At 47.9% G+C, this 20,580-nt stretch overlaps 1 protein-coding gene across 5 annotated transcripts in view; it reads right to left on the bottom strand.

The window, feature by feature from the left end:
- SSH1 (slingshot protein phosphatase 1) overlaps nt 1-20,580 on the bottom strand; it is a 46,008-nt gene that overhangs the window by 6,046 nt on the left and 19,382 nt on the right. For 2 of the 5 annotated variants that reach the window (XM_084819577.1, XM_084819580.1), the window contains 12 exons: nt 14,639-14,742; nt 13,585-13,649; nt 12,644-12,765; nt 11,789-11,857; nt 10,994-11,059; nt 8,996-9,190; nt 7,845-7,938; nt 6,870-6,998; nt 6,736-6,782; nt 5,172-5,318; nt 3,851-4,051; nt 1,826-2,411 (listed from right to left, as the gene is read on the bottom strand). In XM_084819577.1, the coding sequence (XP_084675703.1) occupies nt 1,826-2,411; nt 3,851-4,051; nt 5,172-5,318; nt 6,736-6,782; nt 6,870-6,998; nt 7,845-7,938; nt 8,996-9,190; nt 10,994-11,059; nt 11,789-11,857; nt 12,644-12,765; nt 13,585-13,649; nt 14,639-14,742 (1,825 nt within the window). Of the gene's footprint in view, nt 1-1,825; nt 2,412-3,850; nt 4,052-5,171; nt 5,319-6,735; nt 6,783-6,869; nt 6,999-7,844; nt 7,939-8,995; nt 9,191-10,993; nt 11,060-11,744; nt 11,858-12,643; nt 12,766-13,584; nt 13,650-14,638; nt 14,743-16,302; nt 16,447-18,004; nt 18,162-20,580 lie in introns of those variants that run through there. The other 3 variants (XM_084819582.1, XM_084819578.1, XM_084819581.1) reach the window with 3 other exon arrangements.

Here is a 20,580-nt window from a genome sequence, read left to right as displayed (position 1 = left end):
GCCACAGAGCAGACCACACAATGAAAAAAGAAGAAGAAAAGGTCCCCTACATATTAACATAAAAGCTCAATGCACAGCGATGCTCTGGGTTTCCTGCATATCAGAGTGAAACTTCTAGGACTAGGAAAGCCACATTCACAGTAAGCACAACCGTTTAGGCAGTTGGCGCTGTGTTAAAGGGTGGTGTGGCCCAGAGGAGAGAATCCTGGGGCCTGGACCTGGGCAACTTGGGGGTTCAAGGCTGAAGATGCAGCCTTGATAAATCCTTAGTCTTGGTTCACCTAACACGCCAAAATAAAACAGGAACAATGATCAGCATAACCTCTTGTGAGGCAAACACAATCTAAGAATTGCTATGTAAGTCAGTAGAAAATTACAGACATTTTTGTTTGTCTGCTTGAGGGTTTGATTTCATGAATCCAGTTCTGCTCAGCCAAGGCAGAGCACTGAGACAGCACCACCTAAAGGGGATCTGCAGGGAGACTGATTCAGGAGAACCAGGCTCACAAGTCCATCTCAGAAAGTGGGAATTTCTCAGCTTTTCCTTCCCAGTAAAACAAAACAAAAGCTATTACCAACCTCCCTCTCTGGGTATCAGGAGGGGTGTGAAATACTTTATAGTGCTAAGAACTTAGGAGAACTTAGGAGAAACCTGTTCCTTTAAAAAGAACAGACATTCTGAGAGGCCTCTCACCAGTACGGCTACTAAAAACAGCATGCTCACAGTAGTGGAGAAAACCAACATCAGTGTCCAACTTCCTCCCTATGAATCAGGATTTCCGTCATCCTGCTAGACAAAGCCACAGAAAGATGCCTTTTCAAAGCAGCGGTCACAGAAATAGCAGCCTTTGTCAGCTTTATGGGAGAGTTCCTGGGTTGTGGGGCCCCCGCCGCACCTGGCTCTGGGGCTTGAACAAGCAAATCAGTGGTCAGGCGGGCAACTTCGGAGGCAGAAGACCCCATGGAAGAGGCTTTAGCCACTCAGCGGTCACATAATCACACGAACAGCCCTTTCAGCTTTACCCATCGTGAATGTGGTCTTGCGCCTGCTGTGCTTTCAGCAAGACTGGATGTCAACGAGCTCCCCACCTCCACATGCAGGACTTTCCCCACTGGCTGTGCTGTGGGAGGCAAGAGGAACCAGTCTGTCTGGAAAGGTCCAGTGAACGAGTCGACATGTTCCACACGAGCAACAGAACTCTTACGCCTGACAGTGATGGCTGGCTGCTGAGCTGATTGGGCCCATTCAGCTAGTTTTGCTCAATTTCCAAATTGAGGGGTGGGGGTGGGAGCTCTGTTGTGTAACTCCTCGGTTAGGACGAGGCATTGAAATAAGTGGGAAAAAGAAATAGGAGCAGCTCTTTTTTTAAAAAAAACAAGGGCACTCCCCCCTTACTCCTGACTTGTTTTCCCATGAACACTCTACCAGAAATCAAAAGCCCCTTTGGGCAGGGACTGCTGTCTTGTTCTTTGTAAAGCACCACGCATGTTGACAGAGCTACACAAACAGTTAGGCCTGTCCACCCCTCGGAGAGAAAAGGGCTACTTAGCTCCCCAGAAAGGAAAGCGCAGCTCAGGGGATATCACATCATGCAGCATCTGAACAGGGCTCTCCTTGAAGGGAGAACATGCCGGAACGGACTCCCGTATCCAAGGAGTGGGCGAACAGCCCGGACATACGGCATGCCCTCCTGAATAACTCCTGAGGAGCACCGAACACAGCTCGCCGTTGGCCATGAGACTGCGCTGCACGCTCTCGCACAGAGACGGGCCCAGCTCGGCTCTCCGTGCTCGACCGAGCTCCTCAGCACGGTCCCATACACACCTCAAAGTCCTCAGGGCAGCTCCTCTTGCTGTTGTTGTTGTTCAGGTTCTCACAGTTCTGCCTGCTCTCCTCCTCCTGCGCAGACGAGCGCCGTTTCCACCTCTCCATGGGCTTCTCTTCTCCGGGGCCTCTTTCCTCTGGGACTGCAAGCCTGGGCACAGCTCCATCCTTCAGGAGGCTGGCCTCAGGCTTCCTCCTGGCGTTTTTCTCACTAAGGCCAGAGTTCTCTGCCTTCTCCTTGCCCTTCAGCTTCTGCACTTCCGACTTGTCAGAGAACTCCAGAAAAGGGAGGTCTGCTGACACTGCTGCATCTGCTTCCTCCAGAAGCACGTCTCTCTCCAGGTCCTCCACCTGGAAAAACGATTCCCTGTTCCCAGGCAAGGAGTCGGAGAGGCGCCGAAAGCAGTAGTGGAAGCCCACGGCCTCCTGGTTTGCGAGGGGGTCTGCACAGGTGGGCTGGCAAGGAGGATCCAGGTCAACCTCGAGACTGTCAAGCAGGTAAGCACTCGGCCCACCACAGCCATCCAAGTTTTGGGGGACGCTGTCTTCCGAGTGCTGCTTCCAGAGCTTGTTATGACGCTGTTTGCTATGGGGGGGGGGGAGAGAGAGGCATCTGTTACTGCAGCTCTGGGGCTCCCCAGTCGCTGATGGTGACTTCTTCCGCCCAAGCATTGGGAGCACCTCATCCTACAGCCGACATGGGCCTGAGCGGAGCCTGGACAGAAAGCCCCATGGAAGCCCCTCCACATAGTTTAACATGTGAAGCTGCCTTATACTGAACCAGACTATTGGACCACTGACCCTGCTTTGACTCCTCTGACTGGCAGCAGCTCCTCGGGGCTTTGGGCAGAGAGAAGCCATGCCCAGCCCTGCAACCCGAGGTCCTTCTCAACTGGAGATGCTGCAGGGATTGAACGTGGGACCTTCCGCCCGCCAGATGCTTGCGGTCTACCACTGAGCTGGGGGCCCCTCTGAGATTTCTAAAGAGCAGAACAGAAGTAAACTCAATGAATGCAGCAAGCAAGGATCAGCCAACAGCATAACCTGGGGGCAAGTGCTGCTCTGCTCTGGGGCATGATGTATCCAGGGTTAAAATCCTACAGAAAATGTGCAGGGGAAAAAGTGGTCTTCTTAACAAGGAAAATGTGCTTTGCTGGCAGTTTTGCCCAATGCTGATTCAGAGGGAAGCTTCCCCAGTGACCAGACACACAGGCAGCCATCAGACACCACAACTGTCGCTGGCCCTGAAATAGCAGCTCAGCGTCCTCCTCCTCCTGACAGGGCTCTCCTCGAGATCGCAGTCAGCAAAGCAGAGGCCCAGAGCTGCCTTCCACCACCCCAGCCCAGCAGCACAATATCATAACTTTGAATTGTGCTGAGATTTGGAATGGACAGGCAACTGGTGTAGTTCTTTTAGCATTTTTAATGTGGGTGTTGTTAAGAACCTGTGTTGGTGCTGACTTTTAAAGCCCTAAATGGCTTAGGAGTCCCATCTACACGAAGGAGCACCTTCTCCCATATTACTAAGATCCCAATTGCCAAGATCACCTTTGGAGGCTTTTCTCTGGGTGCTGCTGCCCACAAGGGTGCAATGGGTGGCTACCAAGGGAAGAGCCTTCTCTGTAGTGCCCCTGTATGTTTAGATGCCAGGTTAAGACCTTCCTCTTCAAGGAGGCAATGAATTTCTAACCTGGTGCTGTGATTATTAAGAAGGTTCTTTAACATTTTTGATGTTTAATATTTTGATGTTTGATATTTTCATTATTATATTTATTGTTTTGTTTGTTATTTTATTGTTATTTTGGTGTTTTTTTATTATCATAAACTGTCCTGAGGGCATCTACCAGTTGGGCAGTATATTAATTAATTAATTACGTGCAAGTGATACAGTTCCAGAAGACTGTACCATCTGAACGTGTAGACCCATTCTGAGCTCCACCGTTTCAAATGGAAAGAGGCGAATGGGGCATGGGACATTGTGGGCCCAACACTTACTCCACCCCCCACCCCCGAGCCCCACTTTACCTGGCATCCAAGATGCCTTGGTATTCCAGGAGCTGCCTCATGAACCCGGCGTTGGGTCTTGCGATGCTGCGCTTCTGCTTCACGTAGTTGTATGCTTTCTCCAAGGGCCACCCGAATTCCTTCATGGCATAAGCGATGACCGTCGACGCAGAGCGGCTCACGCCCATTTTGCAATGGACTAAACACTTGGAGCGATTTTTCCTGGAAGGGAAGAGAGATCGGAGGGAGAGGAGTGACAGGTGGTTGGAAGGAATGGTCGTTTTTGTTTCTATGGCACCAACTACATGCACAAACTGGGACAACTTCTTTAAAAAGCAGTTTGTGAACTAAGATTCCAAGCATCTCTTTGCTGCCTTGTTAACAAATGAGCAATTAATCAGAGGGAAAGCTGCTTCCTCTGCTTGACAGCACCACACAGAACAGAGGCAGTGCTGAAGATCACAGAGCCTCCCTGAGCCAGGTGGTAGCTCTGATGTCAGTGCGGCAGTGAATCCACGCCAGGTTTCAGTCACAGCCAGTCAGAACTCTAAAGGAGCTACCCAGAGCAATGCACCTTGGATAGCTCCTTTAGAGTTCTGACTGAAACCTGGAGCAGATTCACTGCCCCACTGACATCGGAGCCACCAGCCTCCGCTGCTTGCCTGTTTCTCGCTGTCTCCAACTCGGCTCCCTATGTGTAAACGGGACAATATGGGCAGACCTTACAGGGCAGGTGTGAGAATGAAGCAAGCAGAAGAAGGCCCTAAAGCGCTTTCCACTACAACAGTGCTGATTTTGCCACGCGTAATTAACGCCCCTGTTTCTTGCCACAGGGTGCTGCAACAGCCGCCGGCCTCAACGATCCAGGGAAGTCCAACCGGGGACTACCTTGGGCAAGGAGAGCTGGTAGGTAGAGTGTAGTGGCTGAGGGACTTACTGATGAACCTGGAAAACACCGTTCAGATCCTGCCTTTGCCATTTGCAATATGAGAATAATATTTCTGGCCTGCTGTACATGGTTGTTTGAGGGGTACTACTGAGATAATGCACATACAGGAGTATGAACACTCTGAAGCACCATAGGAGTGCTAAAACTGCAAGGACTGAAACCTCCATATCCACCAGCAGGATATTGCCTATTTCCAGCCAGGGAATGACTACTTACCATCCTGCCCTTTTTGCAAGCTGCCCTGTAGCATCTGGCTGTCCCCTGCTGGAGTCAGAGCACCGGGCTAGGTGGACCATAGGGAGGTTCTCTCAGCTTCCAGAACAGAGAGTGCTTCCTCATCCCTGCCGCAGATAGGCACACACTAACAAGCATCGCTTCGGTGCACCAACTTACTTGGCTTTGCTTATAAAATGGTAGGCCTCATTCCAGTGGGCAAGAAGGTCTGTTGTTTCTTCGTCGTAAACTCTGATGTTGTGGTATGCAAACAAGCCAGGGAAAAAATTGTCAATCTCCCTGGTGACGTTTAAGATGTAGTCAACGCTGCAAGGATAGAAACAAATTAAAACAATGTGTTTTAAGGGGGCGGGGGGAAGGGGAAGAGAAGAGATGAAAAACAACAGCATTTCAACAGGGCTAGGAGTTCCTGGTGAATGGTTCTCACAATTACTTATTGGTCTAAGCCTCCCTCACCCCAACAAAAATGCCTAGAGAGCTGCCAAGAGATCATCACAAGGGATCCCACAGTGGCTGCCTGAGGGGCCATGAGTGACTTCAGTGACAGCACTCAACTCTAGACAGCTGGAATCCTCCCTCCCTTATCCCTTTTCCTTTTGGGTCAGGTCTTTTAGATTGTAAGCCACAGAGCAGAGACTGTCCTATTTATCTTTTTAAACTGCTGAGAGCCAAAGAGCAGGTTTGAAATGCAGCAGATAAATAAATGAATTGATAAACACCACCAAACCAAGCCTTATAAACCCGCTTTGGAGCTTGCACATGGCATAACAAATCTGTCCTGCTGAATATTCAGTTTCTGTGGAGCCTTCACCATGCAAACCAGGAGCAAGAACACTTTACATACCAGGGAAAATTGCACTCAATCCTATTTTATAGCTGGAGCACAGAGGTTCTCATGGGAAATGCAATTTGGATCAAAGGGTCGTACAGATTCCACACACACCCCTTTCCCCAACAGCTGTTCAGGTGTCATGAGCATGCTGCACAGAACCTAGATTTTGGAGAGTGCTCATCAGCTTCCTTGCAAGCTCTGCACTAAGCTGTCCTGGTTGCAGAAGGCTGAGAAAACAAAGTGGATTTTGGATAGGCCCTGCAGCACTCAGAGTTGCCAATACAGCTCCCTCTGCCCTCTGCCCTCCTCCCCCCAGATGGCCAGATTCAATATGGGGCAATGCTCCTGAGACTAAAATTAGAGGTGTAGGATGAGGTATTTCAGCTGACACAGTTTCTCCCACCACTGCTACACCGTAACAGGTGAGGCCATACCTATTAAAACTCTCCCTCCTACACCATTCATTAAAAATCAACCTGGCCCCTCTGCCCCTCCTCCCTGACACAGTTCTTGCCCAGATTCCTTCCTTGCTCTTTGGTCCTGGTTAAAAACCTTAAACATTTTGATAAGAATTAATTATGCAAGTTAAAGGAAGATACGAAGCCACACAGTCAGCACAACACACGTTGCTCAGCCCCACAGTGGAAATTCTCTTCCGACGTTCACACCTAAGCCTGCTAACTTGTAGCCCAAAATAAGGGATGGAAAAGTAAATACCAGATTCCTAAGCACCAGCATCACATGTTGCAAAGCCAGCATAAAGTGGCTGGCTTGGAGATGAAGCATATTTTCGCCAAAGTTCCAAGCCACCCATGACAGGGACCTGGGGTTTTCCCAAGCCATATTTCAGGAAACTTCACCATTGTAAGCAGTGTAAGGTATGGTACTCACCCAGAGACCCGGAGCTCCTCCAGGTTGGAGGCATTCCACTCAGAACCCTGGAAGAATCACACGAGAATCAAGATACACAGCAAAAGCAGCACTTGAAGATGCTCAAAGTCGGGTTCACTCGCACCGCCACTTACCAGGTACAGGTGATCAAAAATGAGGGAGGGTTTGTCCATCTGCCCTAGGATCAGCAGCATCTCGTTGTCGATGAATTCTTTGAACTCCTTCAGGTTGCAGCTCATGTGCTTCTCCAGCTCATTCCGGATCTGCAAAGGCAAAGAGTAGCAGAGTGAGGGAGGAGGGCTGCACCTGAACAGGGACTGGCTGTGACGTACACAGCTGGACCATTGGGGAAGGACCCTAGCTCAGTGGCTAGAGCAGATGCTTGCCATGCAAGAAGCCCTGGATACAAGCTGTGGCATCTCCAGCTGAAAAGTATCAGGTAGCAGGTATGGGGAAAGACCTCTCTCCGCCCAAGACCCCAGAAAACCAAGACCCAGGTAGTAGGTATGGGGAAAGATGTCTCTTTCCCCAAGACCCCAGAAAACCACTGTCAGACAGACTACACAATACTGAGCTAGATGGACCAACATTGTGACTTGGTATAAGGGGGTTTCTGGTGACAGAAGCAAAGAGAGAACTGCTTCCAGGCTCCTGGGCAGAAACAGGGAGATTTCTGAGTACCTGTGAATTTCCGTTCTCAGAGTTACTGGGGTGAGGCAGTCTTGGCTACTAAGCCACGTCAGGCTCACCATGCACATGACACCAAAAGGAGGGGCTTCCCAGAACTCCAAGACCAAGATCCAGAGAAGGTAATAGTGACAATGGTAATAATAGTAGGCTCACGTTTTCTATCCATACGTGCCCAACACAAATCCAGATGGACAGGGCAGAAACATGGCAATGTAATCACTTCATCTCTACTGAAAATTAACCTTCAGGAGGAGTGAAGAGTCCTGCCCTACTACTACAGAAGATCCTGGCACTTTGCCGACTAACAGCCAGACCGACTGCACTGGGCTAGATGTTCCGCTTGGTGCGAGGCAGCTTCATAGCAGGCAGTGAAGGGAATGAGGCGATCACAGATCGCACCCACAACAGATTCTGCTTACTTCTTTAGAGGTGACATTCTCCAGATCTTTGCTCATCATAATACTCCGGAGTTTGGCCTTGATGAGTCGCTCCGCCCGCTCCCTCTCAGTTGGCCTGGAAAAGGAAGGAGCAGATAGGGGTTTCCTGGCAATGAAATCTGTTTGTCTGCGAAGGGTCTGGCTCCAACGAAGAGCACATGGTGCTCTCTGAGACCCCAAGAACAGGCTTCGATAAATCCACTTGCCATGGCAAATGTGACGCACAGCCAGCCACGCAGGGCTAAATAGGGATAACCCTTCCCCTGCTGCCCTCTCCTGCTCCAGAGCAGGGAAGGTGTGGGGAAAGTTGGACACCGTTGCCTAAAGGCATGCAGCAGGACCCAACCGGCCACTTTCCTGTTGGCCTTTCCCATCAGAAAAGGCGAGCAGGGCTGCCCAGGCTGCCTCTGACCAATGCCGTGCAACCGGCCGCTCCCTGCTGGATCAGACCAAAGGTCCATCTAGTCCAGCATTCTGTTCACACAGTGGCCACCCAGCTCCCTGTGGGAAGCCCACAAGCAGGACATGAGTGCAACAGCACCCTCCCGATGGGAAGGCCAGAAGGGGACGGGGTGCTGCACAACGTGGGTCACTCTCCCACTGGACTTTCCACCGGTGAGAGGGACAGGGAGAGACCCTCCTGGAAAGGGTGGGCTGGTGACTACAATCTTTGGCTTGGCCAACAAAGCCACCCCAAAATGGTAGACCTCTGCCCAAGAATCTCAACTTTTATTTTTTTTTTAAACAAGCCAATTACCAGTGCTCATGATTCTAGAAGTCCACCAATGCAGTGACTTCTAGAGGGTCAGGCAGACTGGGTGGGTGGAACTTCCAGAAGTTAAGCAGTGGAATTCTCTTGGCCGACCAGCTTGTCCTTCCCAGTTCTGCATCCCAGTCTTTGCCCATATACACCAAATGCCCATCAAAATCCTACACACTACTCCCTCCTTGTTCTTCACCATACTGTCCTGGAAGGAGGGGGGCACACAATTTCCCTCCAAATTAAACAGTCACAAACAGATTTATGCCAGGGACGGGTTTCTATGTTCAAATGTAGAACTCTAAGCCCTCTCTATCTATGGGATTTCTATTGCCAGAAAGTCTCAGATCAAAACCAAAAACGGAGAACCCACTTGTCCACATATAAAGCTGGTGAGTCAGGGCGTGTAGACTCCAGGTCCTGCATGGCGTTCCACTCATTGAGGCAGCTCTGGTCAGAGGCGATGCAGCTCTCGTAGTACGTGGCCCAGACGAGTGCCATTCCACCAGGGAAGTAATTGTACCTCCGAGCCACCTCACAAGCCTTGTGGAGGATCTGCAGGGCAGACCTGCAAGCGTGGAAACCCAGAGAGTGCAAACCTTAGCCCAGGTGCCATGTCCTGAGGAGCAGGGATAAGGCCCAATAATAAAATCTGCACAAGAGCAAACACTCGTAAGAAGAATGCCGCTTTTAGGAGGCATGAAAGCGGCTTTCCAGTAATGTCAGCCACACCACTATAATGTCCCCCCCCCACACACACACACACACACTGCTTTGCACTGATGTGGTTTAAATGGCGGGAACCACACATGGAGCCCCTCCTCACCAACCGCTTGCCACAAACAGCTGCTTTTCAAACAGCGATCACGCCACTGGCTGAACCTATGGAGTGGGCCTTTGCCACATGGACTGTAAAAGCAATGACTGCAGAGCAACAGCGCAATCTAGTGGTGTCTGGGCCGCTACCTGCATCAGGCCTTCATTTCTGCAGAGTGGATGGGCCCACCCCAGGCTTCCTTGCCCTGCTCTTTTCATATGCATGAAAAGCAGGATCCGTGCTGGGCTGGATCGACAGTGTGATGAGAAGAACGGCAGTAAGAAAGAGGCCCCTGAGCACCACAGAAGCAGCTGGTTTGCTGTAGCCACCAGCAGGGTACAAGAGAGAAGGGGCCAAGCCCAAAGAGGGCCCCGTTCCACTCAGCCTCAGGCAAAACTCACTAACACGTGGGTTTGCACACTGTGCGATTCTCAGGACAGCCACAGTTATCGCTCGACAATGTGAGAATTGTCCCGAGTCGTCACAGATCGCTGGCCCTCACCACCTCTGGTAATGACATGATCCATAGGAACCAAGCTGGGAGGCAAAGGGTGACACACAACTCAGCAGAGGAGAAAACTGGAGAACAGGGAGGGACGACAGCCACAGGGCACATGCTCTGCACACAGAAGGTCCCAAGCTCAAATCTCCAGCATCTTGAGGCAGAACTGGGAGACCCTTCTCTGCCCATGACCCTGGAGAGACGCTGTCGGTCAGAATAGGCAATGCTGGCCTAGCCAGACCGCCTATAACTCTCCTTCCTATGTTCTCAGTAAGGCTTGGTATAGCCTGGGATAGGTCTGACCTCACAGAAAGCTTCTTACATTCCTAACAAGGGATAGAAAAGGTTGAGGTACAGGACGGGTTATAGGGTAGCAGAAGAGCCAAGTTACAGTATTCTAGGAAAGGCTTTGTGGATGAATTTCATTTCGTGTTGCTCCATACACCTGTGTGGCTTCTGCACTACATGAGAGAGAGAGAATGTGCGCAGAACCCATGCAGGTATAGAACAACACAAAATGAAATTCATCCACAAAGCCTTTCCTAGAATATTGTATATATTCTTCCTGTCAGCTACCTGTTTCTCAAATTATTGGTCTTCCTATATCATTTCCCATTTTGACTTCAGACTCTGGTTCAGCATGACACCAGAGTGCTAAGAGTCTCCCATGAGACAGAAATTCAATTTCTCGGCCAGTCTCTGGAAACCTACAGTGTCAGGGTGTGTTGGCAGCTTGCAGCTCCTATGGATGAGGAGGGAAGACTCCTGTTTATCCATCTCAATTGTCTAGTTTCCCCCTGACACTTTATCTAAAGAGCGTTACAGCCGTTCTGAGCCAAACCATATAATGATTTATTGCCAGGAGCCAGCCAGGCCTTCTAGAAACCCCCTTCCAGCAACTGCAGCTGTACAGCGATGGTTATTCCGGGGGGGGGGGGGCGGGGATTGTTTGCCAGTTGGGGCACTTAATACACAGACAAAACACTACTTTCACCATTTGGAAGGGAACAAGAACAGTGGCAGCTTCTAGCAGAGAAAATAAAGTAACTCACCACATCGCTTGTACCGAAACAGGCTTGAAGATATGCATCTTCCCTGCAGTGCTAACACTAAATCCACTAGCAAAGACAGACAGAAAGAATAATTGCTATATGCTCAAGCTAGGCAGCACAAGTTATTACGCATTTTTAAATGTATAGACTACTTCATAGCAGTTGGTAATACAATGTTACATAAAACAACAGAGTTGTATCTCTGGTTTGGCAGTACCAACAATGCATATCCTAACAGTAGCACACACATATACATAGGCAAACACTTATAGAAGAGTACGTGCATCTGAATGTCTATATATTCACATACATAGTGGAAGCTGATTGCCCTCCCCCGTATAGACTTGTGCGATCATTAAGATCATCGGCGGCGGCCTTGCTGGCTGTGCCAGGACTTGCAGATTGTCATCTTGTGGCAGCCCAGAAGCAGGTCTTCTCCACGGCGACGCTCACCTTATGGAATGCCGTCCCCACCTGGTGTCCGGGAGGTGCCGATTGTGGCATCCTTTAGGAGCCAATTCAAGACCCATCTCTTGACCCAGGCCTTCCCTGATGGATTGTGCTGCCCAGTTTGTCTGTTAATTACCACACTGTGAGTACTTGGTTTTAATGTTTTTAAAGATGTTTCATTTCAATGTATTTTCTTTGTAAACCATTTAGCAATATTTTAACTTGTTTTAAGTAGTATATACATCTATGTATGTATGTATCTAATATGTTGGCTCTTCGCAAGAGACATGATCCCACTCACATTGCTTTTCCTCTGCCAGCTCCCAACATGTTTTTGTCTCTTACCCATCACCATCTAGATGTATCTTCGTATCACTCCACAGACGCAGAACCATCCCTATGGTGCAGCTTTTGCTGTCAAGAAAGAAAAATGGAAACTTCCAGTGAGTATGGGCTTCAAACACGTGGCAGATCTCAAGAGATCAACAGGCAGAGACTTTATTCCTTCGTTTGTTTTGTTTTTGTCCCACCTTCCTCCAAGGTCCCAGGGCCTGGTCTGAAGGCACATGAGGTGGCCACCTTGCTGAAGCTAAGCAGGTCTGACTCTGGTCAGTGCTTGGAGACCACCTGGGAACCACATGTAGCCACCTTGAGTTCCATGATGGAAGAAAGGTGGGACATAAACGTAACAAAATAAATATAAATAAATAAAGGAGCTCAAGGTGGCATGTATGGTTATCCCTGCTCCTGTTGTGCTTCCATTTCATCCTCGTCACTACCCTGCAGGGCAGGCTAGCTGAGAAAGGGCGAATGACCCAAGGCCACCCACATGACAGGGTAGTTGGCAAGGACTCAAGTCCAATACTCCAGCCATTCAAATTGTTTAACTTTTTTTAAAATGTCCTTCAATTTTACTCCCTGGACTGGCATTCCACAATGGGGCATCATAGCTCATAGGCACAAGCGTTCCGCTGTGTGTTATTGCTGGAAAAAATCCACAATTTGCTACTTAAACATTACACATGTTTAAGTGTTTTGGTGACTCAAAGGTAACTGACACTCAACACCTCCACACAGAAGAACACCATAAACAGCTGTGCAGCAACGACTGCAACTCTTTAGTAAGGGCTTTGATCCCACCAAAAAATGACAGGCTGACGGCATCGTATTTCAGAACATCCCTACATATTCAGCACTTGCCTCTCCTTGCTGGAGAAGTCCACTCCCAGCAGAATATTCTCCTCCGTGTCTTGGCGCCCACTGCCATAGACAACCACCATGTACCGCACTCGGTCTGTCCATGCACTTTCTAAACGCACAGCCTAAAAATAAGCAAGACAGTTCTCAGTAATGGCTCACATTCCGTTCTGTTAAAGTTATAGGGAAGGGGTGTCGAACCTCAGGCCCAGAGCCTGCTGGGGTTCCTTAGATGGTCACACCCCTTTTCTAACCATTTCATTGTTTTTTGGGTCCCCCCACCCCAATTATCAAGGTTGAAATGCCTCCTTTGAGGCTTAGTTACTGGCAAATAAGAGCTTTAAAATAAAGTATATGGGGTTTTTTGGACATTTTTGGTATTTTGGGCCTCAATAATGCAATAACCCCCTTCAGGTCCATACCTCTTACAAGTTGTGTATTAATTTACCTATGTATGTTTCTGCTGACACAAAGAGAGGATGGTTTAAATTAATTTGTATCCTACCCAGTGGGTTAAACCTTTTGGACGGCCCCATTCACTAAATGAGAGGCCATATGGAAGGAAGGTATCTGTAAAGAAATATGCAGCCCAGGCTGCTGGGGGCTTTTATGGTAACTGTATCCTGAATGGTGCCCCAGAGAAGGTAGGCTGGTACAGATGCTCCAGCCATGATACAACTGAGTCAACACCCTTTGACTTTAAAGGGAGGAAATGTATTCAACTGTGTGCTAGATTGTGGCTAAGCCTGGAAGAACAATTACTCTTGGGGCTGCTCTGCTCCTGGGGTTGCTTTTATCCTCATGGATTTTAAGTTCCCTTCACAGATCTGCCATATTCTCACAGGCAACTCCTTTTTCAAAAGGTTTCAGTATAAGAAAAGCCCAGTTCTGCAGAGAGGTTGTGGCCCAAATACCACAGCAGGGAATCAGGCAAGTCCTCTTACCAATTTGATTCTGTCCTCACAGCGAAGGAGGTTGATCATCACCTGAAGGTGCTGGGGTAAATCTCCTGCAGATCCATAAGTGGGAAATCATCAATATATATCATCAATGTATAGCACCTTGACCTACTCTTTAAGCTATGCGATATTCCACAGCAAACCAAGTTGCTCAGGAAAAGCATGCCTAGCCCCATGTGGGTTTTGGTCCCTGTTGCTTTGGATCCTCCGCAAACCCTGCTTGCCTCAAAGAGGCTGGACGATGGCAGAACACAGTAAGCAGCCTAGTATCAGGTCAAAACATTGGTCCATCTGGCTTAAGGTTGACTACTCTGACAGGTAGTAGCTTTCCAAGGTCTCTGGCAGGGGTGTTTCCCAGCCCTACTCTGAAATCCTTTCGATGGCGGGGATTGAACCTGGGACCACCTGAATACAAAGGATGTGTTCTACCAGTGGGTTATGGCTTCGACTAGTCACTTTGGCCCCCAGGTCAAAAACTAATTGGCCTGGTCTTATTTGTTGGTTTTTAAAGGCCTCTCAAATCTCTCCCAAGCGTCACAAGCACACTGGGCCACCACCCATGCCAGGTCCCAAGAGAATCACTTGCACCATGCTCCTGTACTCAAGACTAACATTTGTGTCACGTTGGCCCATTTTGTGCTGACAGCCAGAAGAGACCTCACAGTGAACATGATGAGGGCAAATGTTAGCCATAAAAAGAGTCCTGGTTTAACAATCTGATGATGCAAGCTCAGCAAGATAAAAATTCTCTCTGTGGGATGGCGGCTGGGTCTCAGAAACTGCTGACAGCTGGAAAAATCTGAAGCTCAGCTGCCAATCACACAGTGCCATGCAGTGCACCATCCTACAGGCTGTTTTCCACTCAAAATGACCCAATATTCCCTCCACGGCTCCCAAGGAGGAAAAATGTGATCATCACTTTCACTGAAGTCCTCAAACAGGCATTGCCTTAAATATCTTTTCAACCTTTATTTTGCCCAAGCTTATACGACACTATGTCGACTGACCAAGCAATGCATTTCACCGTGACACTCTTTACCTGCATGTTTGTGAGGGTGAGGCAGGCTCCGTGGACCTTGTGGGCTGTTTCCTTGCTGGAGGAATAACGCAGCACCTTTCACCATAAAAAAGCTTTCGCTCAAGCTGAAACACAAACCGACAGAGGTGATCAGGCCAACGGGGGTGGCAGCACGTGTCTATGTATGTACACACATATGTGGGTGGGAATAACAATTCTGGGTGATCCCAGTCCACACGCTGTCCACCCAAACTGGCCTGGGAAAGAATCCCCAATCCCACCAGTTTGTCAAAGGCTGTCAGGATTCCACTGAGGTCCATTTACATACTTGTTAATAAATGCCCACTCAAACGGCTGCATTAGATTAGTAGCGTGACACTTTCATTTGTGGTGTGTGTGTGTGTGTGTGTGTGTGAGAGAGAGAGAGAGAGAGAGAGGGAGGGAGGGAGGGAGAGGGAGAAACAGCCTGTTCCACAAATATACCTAGCTCAGCCTTCCCCAACCCAGCGCACTCCAGATGTGTTGGGACTGCACCTCCCATAATTCCTAAAGGCCATGCTTACTGGGAATTGTGGGAGGTGCAGTCCCAACACATCTGGAAGCCACCAGGTTGGGAAAGGCCGACCTAGACCAATTCATGTTCCCAAGCTTGTTTCTGTAATATTCAAAATAAACAGTGGGTAGATTTTTTCATGCATTGTTTTCTCAGCCCAAAGGCTACAAAGCAAGTACATGGTAAGCTGATTGCAAATATTTTGATTTATTTCCCCCAGAGAAGTTCTGGCTCTCCCCTTCTTTCAAGGAAAAGTGGGTGTGTCATACCTTCAATGTTTCTGGAAATCTTAGGACATGTTTACTGTGACCAAAGGATTATGGCTCATGGTCTTCAAAACACTGGGGGCCTTGTTACACCCGAAAGCCAGAAGCGAAGTCCCAGGCTTTAAACAAATGAGTAAATGCTGTCATAATGCGCCAATGATGCTTCGCTGCTAAAAGATGGTTTTAAAGGCATCAGGGCTCCAGTCAGAGGCATTCTGTGTAATCTTCCAACCAGGTTACATATTTGGCTGCCTTATGAGTTTTTAATAGGAAAACATGTGACCTTTCAAATGAAATTACTCAACAACACTCAGTTACAATGCTCCGTGATTTAAGATCAGTTGTCTGTAGGAACTTTAAATGTATCTGTGTACCTTACCATACTGAGTTCAAGCTGCTCTTCAAACAACTTTAATTCTAGATGATACTTTGGGATTTAGAGAGGAAGCTACCCCTGCCACCTTCCGATTACACTTGTCAAGAACATTGGAATGGGGGTGGGAGGAGGAAGAGAACACAAATAAAGCTTGGATAATCAACAAGAACGTCTTCCACACAAGCTCTGTGGATGAGATCGGGACGTGGGCAAGAACATGAGTGTTCTGTTGTGTATCACCCATTGGTTTCCTTGGACTTACCAAGCCAAAATTGCACATGTGTGAGAGATTCTGTGTTTTTAAGGCTCTGAATCACAGTCTTATTCTGAGACAGACTGCTGGTCTGCCGAGCACAGAACAGTCTACTCTGATTAGTAGCAATATGTTATTCAGTCAAGGGGTTTATCCAGCCCTGTGATCTTTCAAGCTGGAGATGCCAAGAACCGAACCTGGGACCTCTGACATCCAAGGTGACATTCAAGGCTTTACCATTTAAAATCGCATTTCCCATCGGCTGGGAGCTTCTCCTGCGAAACCTCCATCGAAACAACTGGGTCTCAAGGTACAGCATGGCTTGCATATCCCATTCTTGCCAACAGATTTTATGCTGTGGAAGTTCTCAGCAGACCCAACACTTGCAGTACAATGAAAAGCACCGTTGTCCAATAAAACTGCAGGGGTGAGTACGGGAAGAGACTTAGAAATGGGAGAATAAATCTATTTCATTCCTAAAGAACGGGGGGGGGGGGGGAGTCCCAATTTCCATTGTAATTCAAATACAGTCCTCCTACCATCCTTTGAGATCAACACCAGAAGACTAACAACAATCGTATGAGACAAACACCTGTTATTTTACAGGGAGGCAATAGAGGCAAAGTGCATGATTTGCATATGGGCATCCAAAATCCAACACTGCTAGGAAAGAGTCCCCCACTGTGAAAGTTTGCTGGAAGTGAAGGAAAAACACAAAATGGAGACTGGGTATGGGGTCTCACAGTCCCCCACCATAGAGAAGAAAAAGTGCTGCTCCCACCTGATGCATGTCCTTCTTGAGTCCTTTCAATAAGCTCACATTTGTAAGTTTAACTGGATAATCAAATCAGTCAAAAGGCAGTTTGCTAAACCTTTTGAATTAGTTAATAGCCCTAGAAATAATGTGCCAAACATAATCCCATTAATAAATTTAATAAATAAAATCCCATTAACAGCCCCAGGCTGAAAAAGGCATAATGGAAAATCATTGGACAATACACAATGAGATATGATGATGCACGATCATAATACTGGCTTTAATTTTTTAAAAGTCTGGTCAGACAAGCAAAGTGATAAAGAGTTATCTCTTTCCCATTAGCCACAACACCCAACAGGCAATCTTTTCCAACATTTCCTGCCATTCGAAGAACGGCAATACACAATTCCTGTTTACGATAAAGAAGAGAAAAAATTGCCAACTGCCTGCAAACTCGAACATGGCATTATCAAGCATCAGTGAGATCATCCCACAGCCAGGCCTAATGAAAGCGAAGTCCACAAATGACTGCTTAATTCTGTGGCCACATATTCACTAGACAGGACAAGGCACTCAAGAGGTTTCAAAGAACTTGAAAGCAAGAACTGTAAAAAAATATTTGACATGCATTTCCTGTACTTCAGGGGCAACCTCACAAGCAATCAACATGGATCTCCCAATGGCTTGCTTATTCACTGCCACAGTCCTCCACGTCGTCTCTCTTAAAGCTGGTTCCAAAAATGGTGATGTTCAGAAACCCAACAAGGCAGTATTGCTGGGGTCTGCTCCTTGGATGAGTTGAACATGTCAAAGAACAGGTAGACTTCTGTGCCAAACGGTTGCCCCAAACACACACCCCACCCCAGCCACAATAATTACCTGCAAGATACTTTCCCTTGACTATCACCCAAAGGTAACTAGAGAAAACCTAACCATTTAAACCATTTGTTTCCCAAGTCATTTTCCTAAAATTCAAGTATTTTGTAAACAGCACACAAAAAGAATCTCTTCATTTTTCTCTTTCATTACCATAAACTCAGGTAAAGATTCACACACATGCACAGATTTCACTTACACAAACTGCTCAGCACTAGCAAAGGCAGGCAAAGGCTAAACAGCACCGCAAAAGCTCTAAGCAAGCAAAGTTTTTAAGGGGTGGGGTTAGTGTTGCATACATACTACTTTGTGCGGGATTTCTTTGAACAGCAGAAGCATCGTGCAGGCCCAAAAGACAGGCAGAAGTCAGTGAAATCAGAAAGGTTCATAACCAACTGTTCAAGTCACATCCTTTTGCTTCTCAATGTTTTTGGCAAGACAAGCGAAGGGGAGAAAAGGCCGACCAATTATTCTGTGAAGGAGAGAGAAATCTCCAAGTCTGACGATGCTATGGAACACTACCCTCCCCCTGCGATATCCTGGCTCGAAAAGCACTCGCCCTAACATATCCTGATGAAAGAAGGCCTTTCAAAAGAGGGGGGGAACCAGCTGAAGCTCATCAAATCATTTCCCTCCTACAGGCCTTTCTTCTTTGCAAGCTCTGTAAAACAGCGGCAGTGCCTTGCATTATCAGAAGAAAAGTACAGTCTAACAGCTGGGCGCAAAACAGAACTCCAAATTCATTTGGACCTCACTAGATTAAAAAGTGTCCCACTGACAGATGAACAACAGAATCTCCCCCTGCCCCCAACTTTGTACTGCATACGGAGAGAATGAAACAGTCTCAAAGAAATCTGTATTATGTTAGATTTCACTTCTCATACTTCCTCGCTGGGAACAATTTCAGGTGCAGATAGACGTGTACGGAGCTGTTTTTAAGCTAATCATAGCTATTTCTTCACTGGGTCAGCTTGCGTTGGTATAGGAGGAGACAAGCTGTGGAGCTATGAAGAAATCATCATAGTCAAGCAAGAAGCATAGCTACGGGCAGTCTTCATTTGAATGGCAAGCATTTAAGGAGAAATGTCATGGCAGCAAGAGCTTTTTGGTCATTTCAACAAAGGCCTCAGATAAAGAAAGCAGGAGTAGCTCTGCTGAAAAACCACCTTGGGCCACACAATTAAAAGTCAACAGCTTATGAGGTAGTAGCACACACTGGAAGCCTAAAGGTTAGGTACCTAATGGATGTTTTCAGTGCAGACCTGGAAAAAGTACAGAAAAGGGCAACCAAAACGAGCAAGGGGATTGAGCATCTTCCCTATGGAGAAAGGTTGTAAGTGTCAGGGGCTTTTTGAGTCTGAGTGGGAAAACAACTAAGAGGAGGGACATGACAGAGGTATATTAAATAAATTGCTTTTACTGTCATTTTTAATTCTGCTTCTAATTCATTTGTTTTTATGATTGTTATAACTAACCTTTTGTTTTCATCTTGGTTTTATTATCGTTAGCTGCCTTGAACACCATTTTGTGGTGGAAAGGAAGGAGATAAATCAAATAAATAATAAAGTGGGTAAGGATTAAACATTTCCCCCTGTCATATAAAATGTGAGAACCGGGGATCACCCTGTGACATTTACTGGCAGGAAATTCAGGCCAGACGGAAGGAAGCCCTCCGTCGCAAACGTACTCACTGCACAAGGTGCAGTGGTGGTGACTGGCCAAGGTGGCTTTCAAAGCCGCATTAGAGAAAGTCAAGGAGGAGGGGAGGTTTGTCTGCCAAGGGCCATGAGTGGAGATGGCTATGGAACCTGCAGATTCCGAGGCACTAGATGCCTCGACTACTACCTGCTGGGGGGGGGGGGGCTGCTGCCTTCATGTGTCGGTTGTGGGCTTCCTGTGGGCACCTGGTTGTGGCCTCTGGGCAAGCAAGGAGAATGCTGGATTGGGTAGGCTTGGGGGCTTATCCAGCAAGGCTCTTCTAAGACAATGCGGCTATAGACCAGGGATGAAGAACACTTTTCTGTCAGGTGCCACATTCCCTCGAGAGTAACTTGTGGGGAGCTGCACAGAGACCAGAGCAAAAATGGGTGTCTGTCTGTCTGTCTCTCTCTCTCTCTCACACACACACACACACACACACACACACCATTCTCTCCCTCCCTCTTCCCATCCACCTAGCTACTAGGGGAGGAACAGATTGCTCTTGGTCTGAACTGATCATCCACAGAGGGCTTTTGAAATCAGACTGAGGGCAGCATGAAATTAGGTCAAGGGCTGCAAGTTTCCCACCTGTGCTATAGGACTTTGGCCAGATCCTCAGCTTCTGTCATTGTAGTTCCACTGAAGAAGGGATGTCCCATAAGTAAGCCAGCCTCAAAAATCAAGCGTGGGATGCTGTGGCATGAACACTGGTCCAAACCCTATGCAGATACCAACACAGCCATTGCGATGGGTCACAAGACAGGTCATCCTGCTGCAAGACTCTGCACAGGTGCAGATCCAGTTCAGCCCATGATGCACACAGCCAGTACTAAGGCAAGTGAAGAGACCTGTGCCTGTGAAGACCGCTTAACCAAGGGAGAGGGGCTAAAGAAGTAGACACCTCAAGTGCCTTGGTATCGCCAGAAAACTTTACTAGCTCTCTTTCTCACACTCTATACATTTCAGGCACATAGGGGAACATGCAAAACACAATCCTACCCCTCAGTTTATTCGGAGAGGTGCCACCAACCCAGAACAGAATGCAGTAGCTCCTTAACGGCTGAATGCAGGAAGCGAGGAAAGCCTTATCTAATTGGAATGGCAGGAGGAAATTAACACATCGGAATGGAATCGCCAGAGCTCACATTTGGCCACAGCACCTTTAAGCTGGCCAAAGAAAC

This window comes from Heloderma suspectum, chromosome 13 (genome assembly GCF_057233095.1).
Source record: "Heloderma suspectum isolate Gila_16-S chromosome 13, 16-S_ref, whole genome shotgun sequence".
NCBI classification, from domain to species: domain Eukaryota; kingdom Metazoa; phylum Chordata; class Lepidosauria; order Squamata; family Helodermatidae; genus Heloderma; species Heloderma suspectum.
This window is presented reverse-complemented; position numbering and strand designations above follow the sequence as displayed.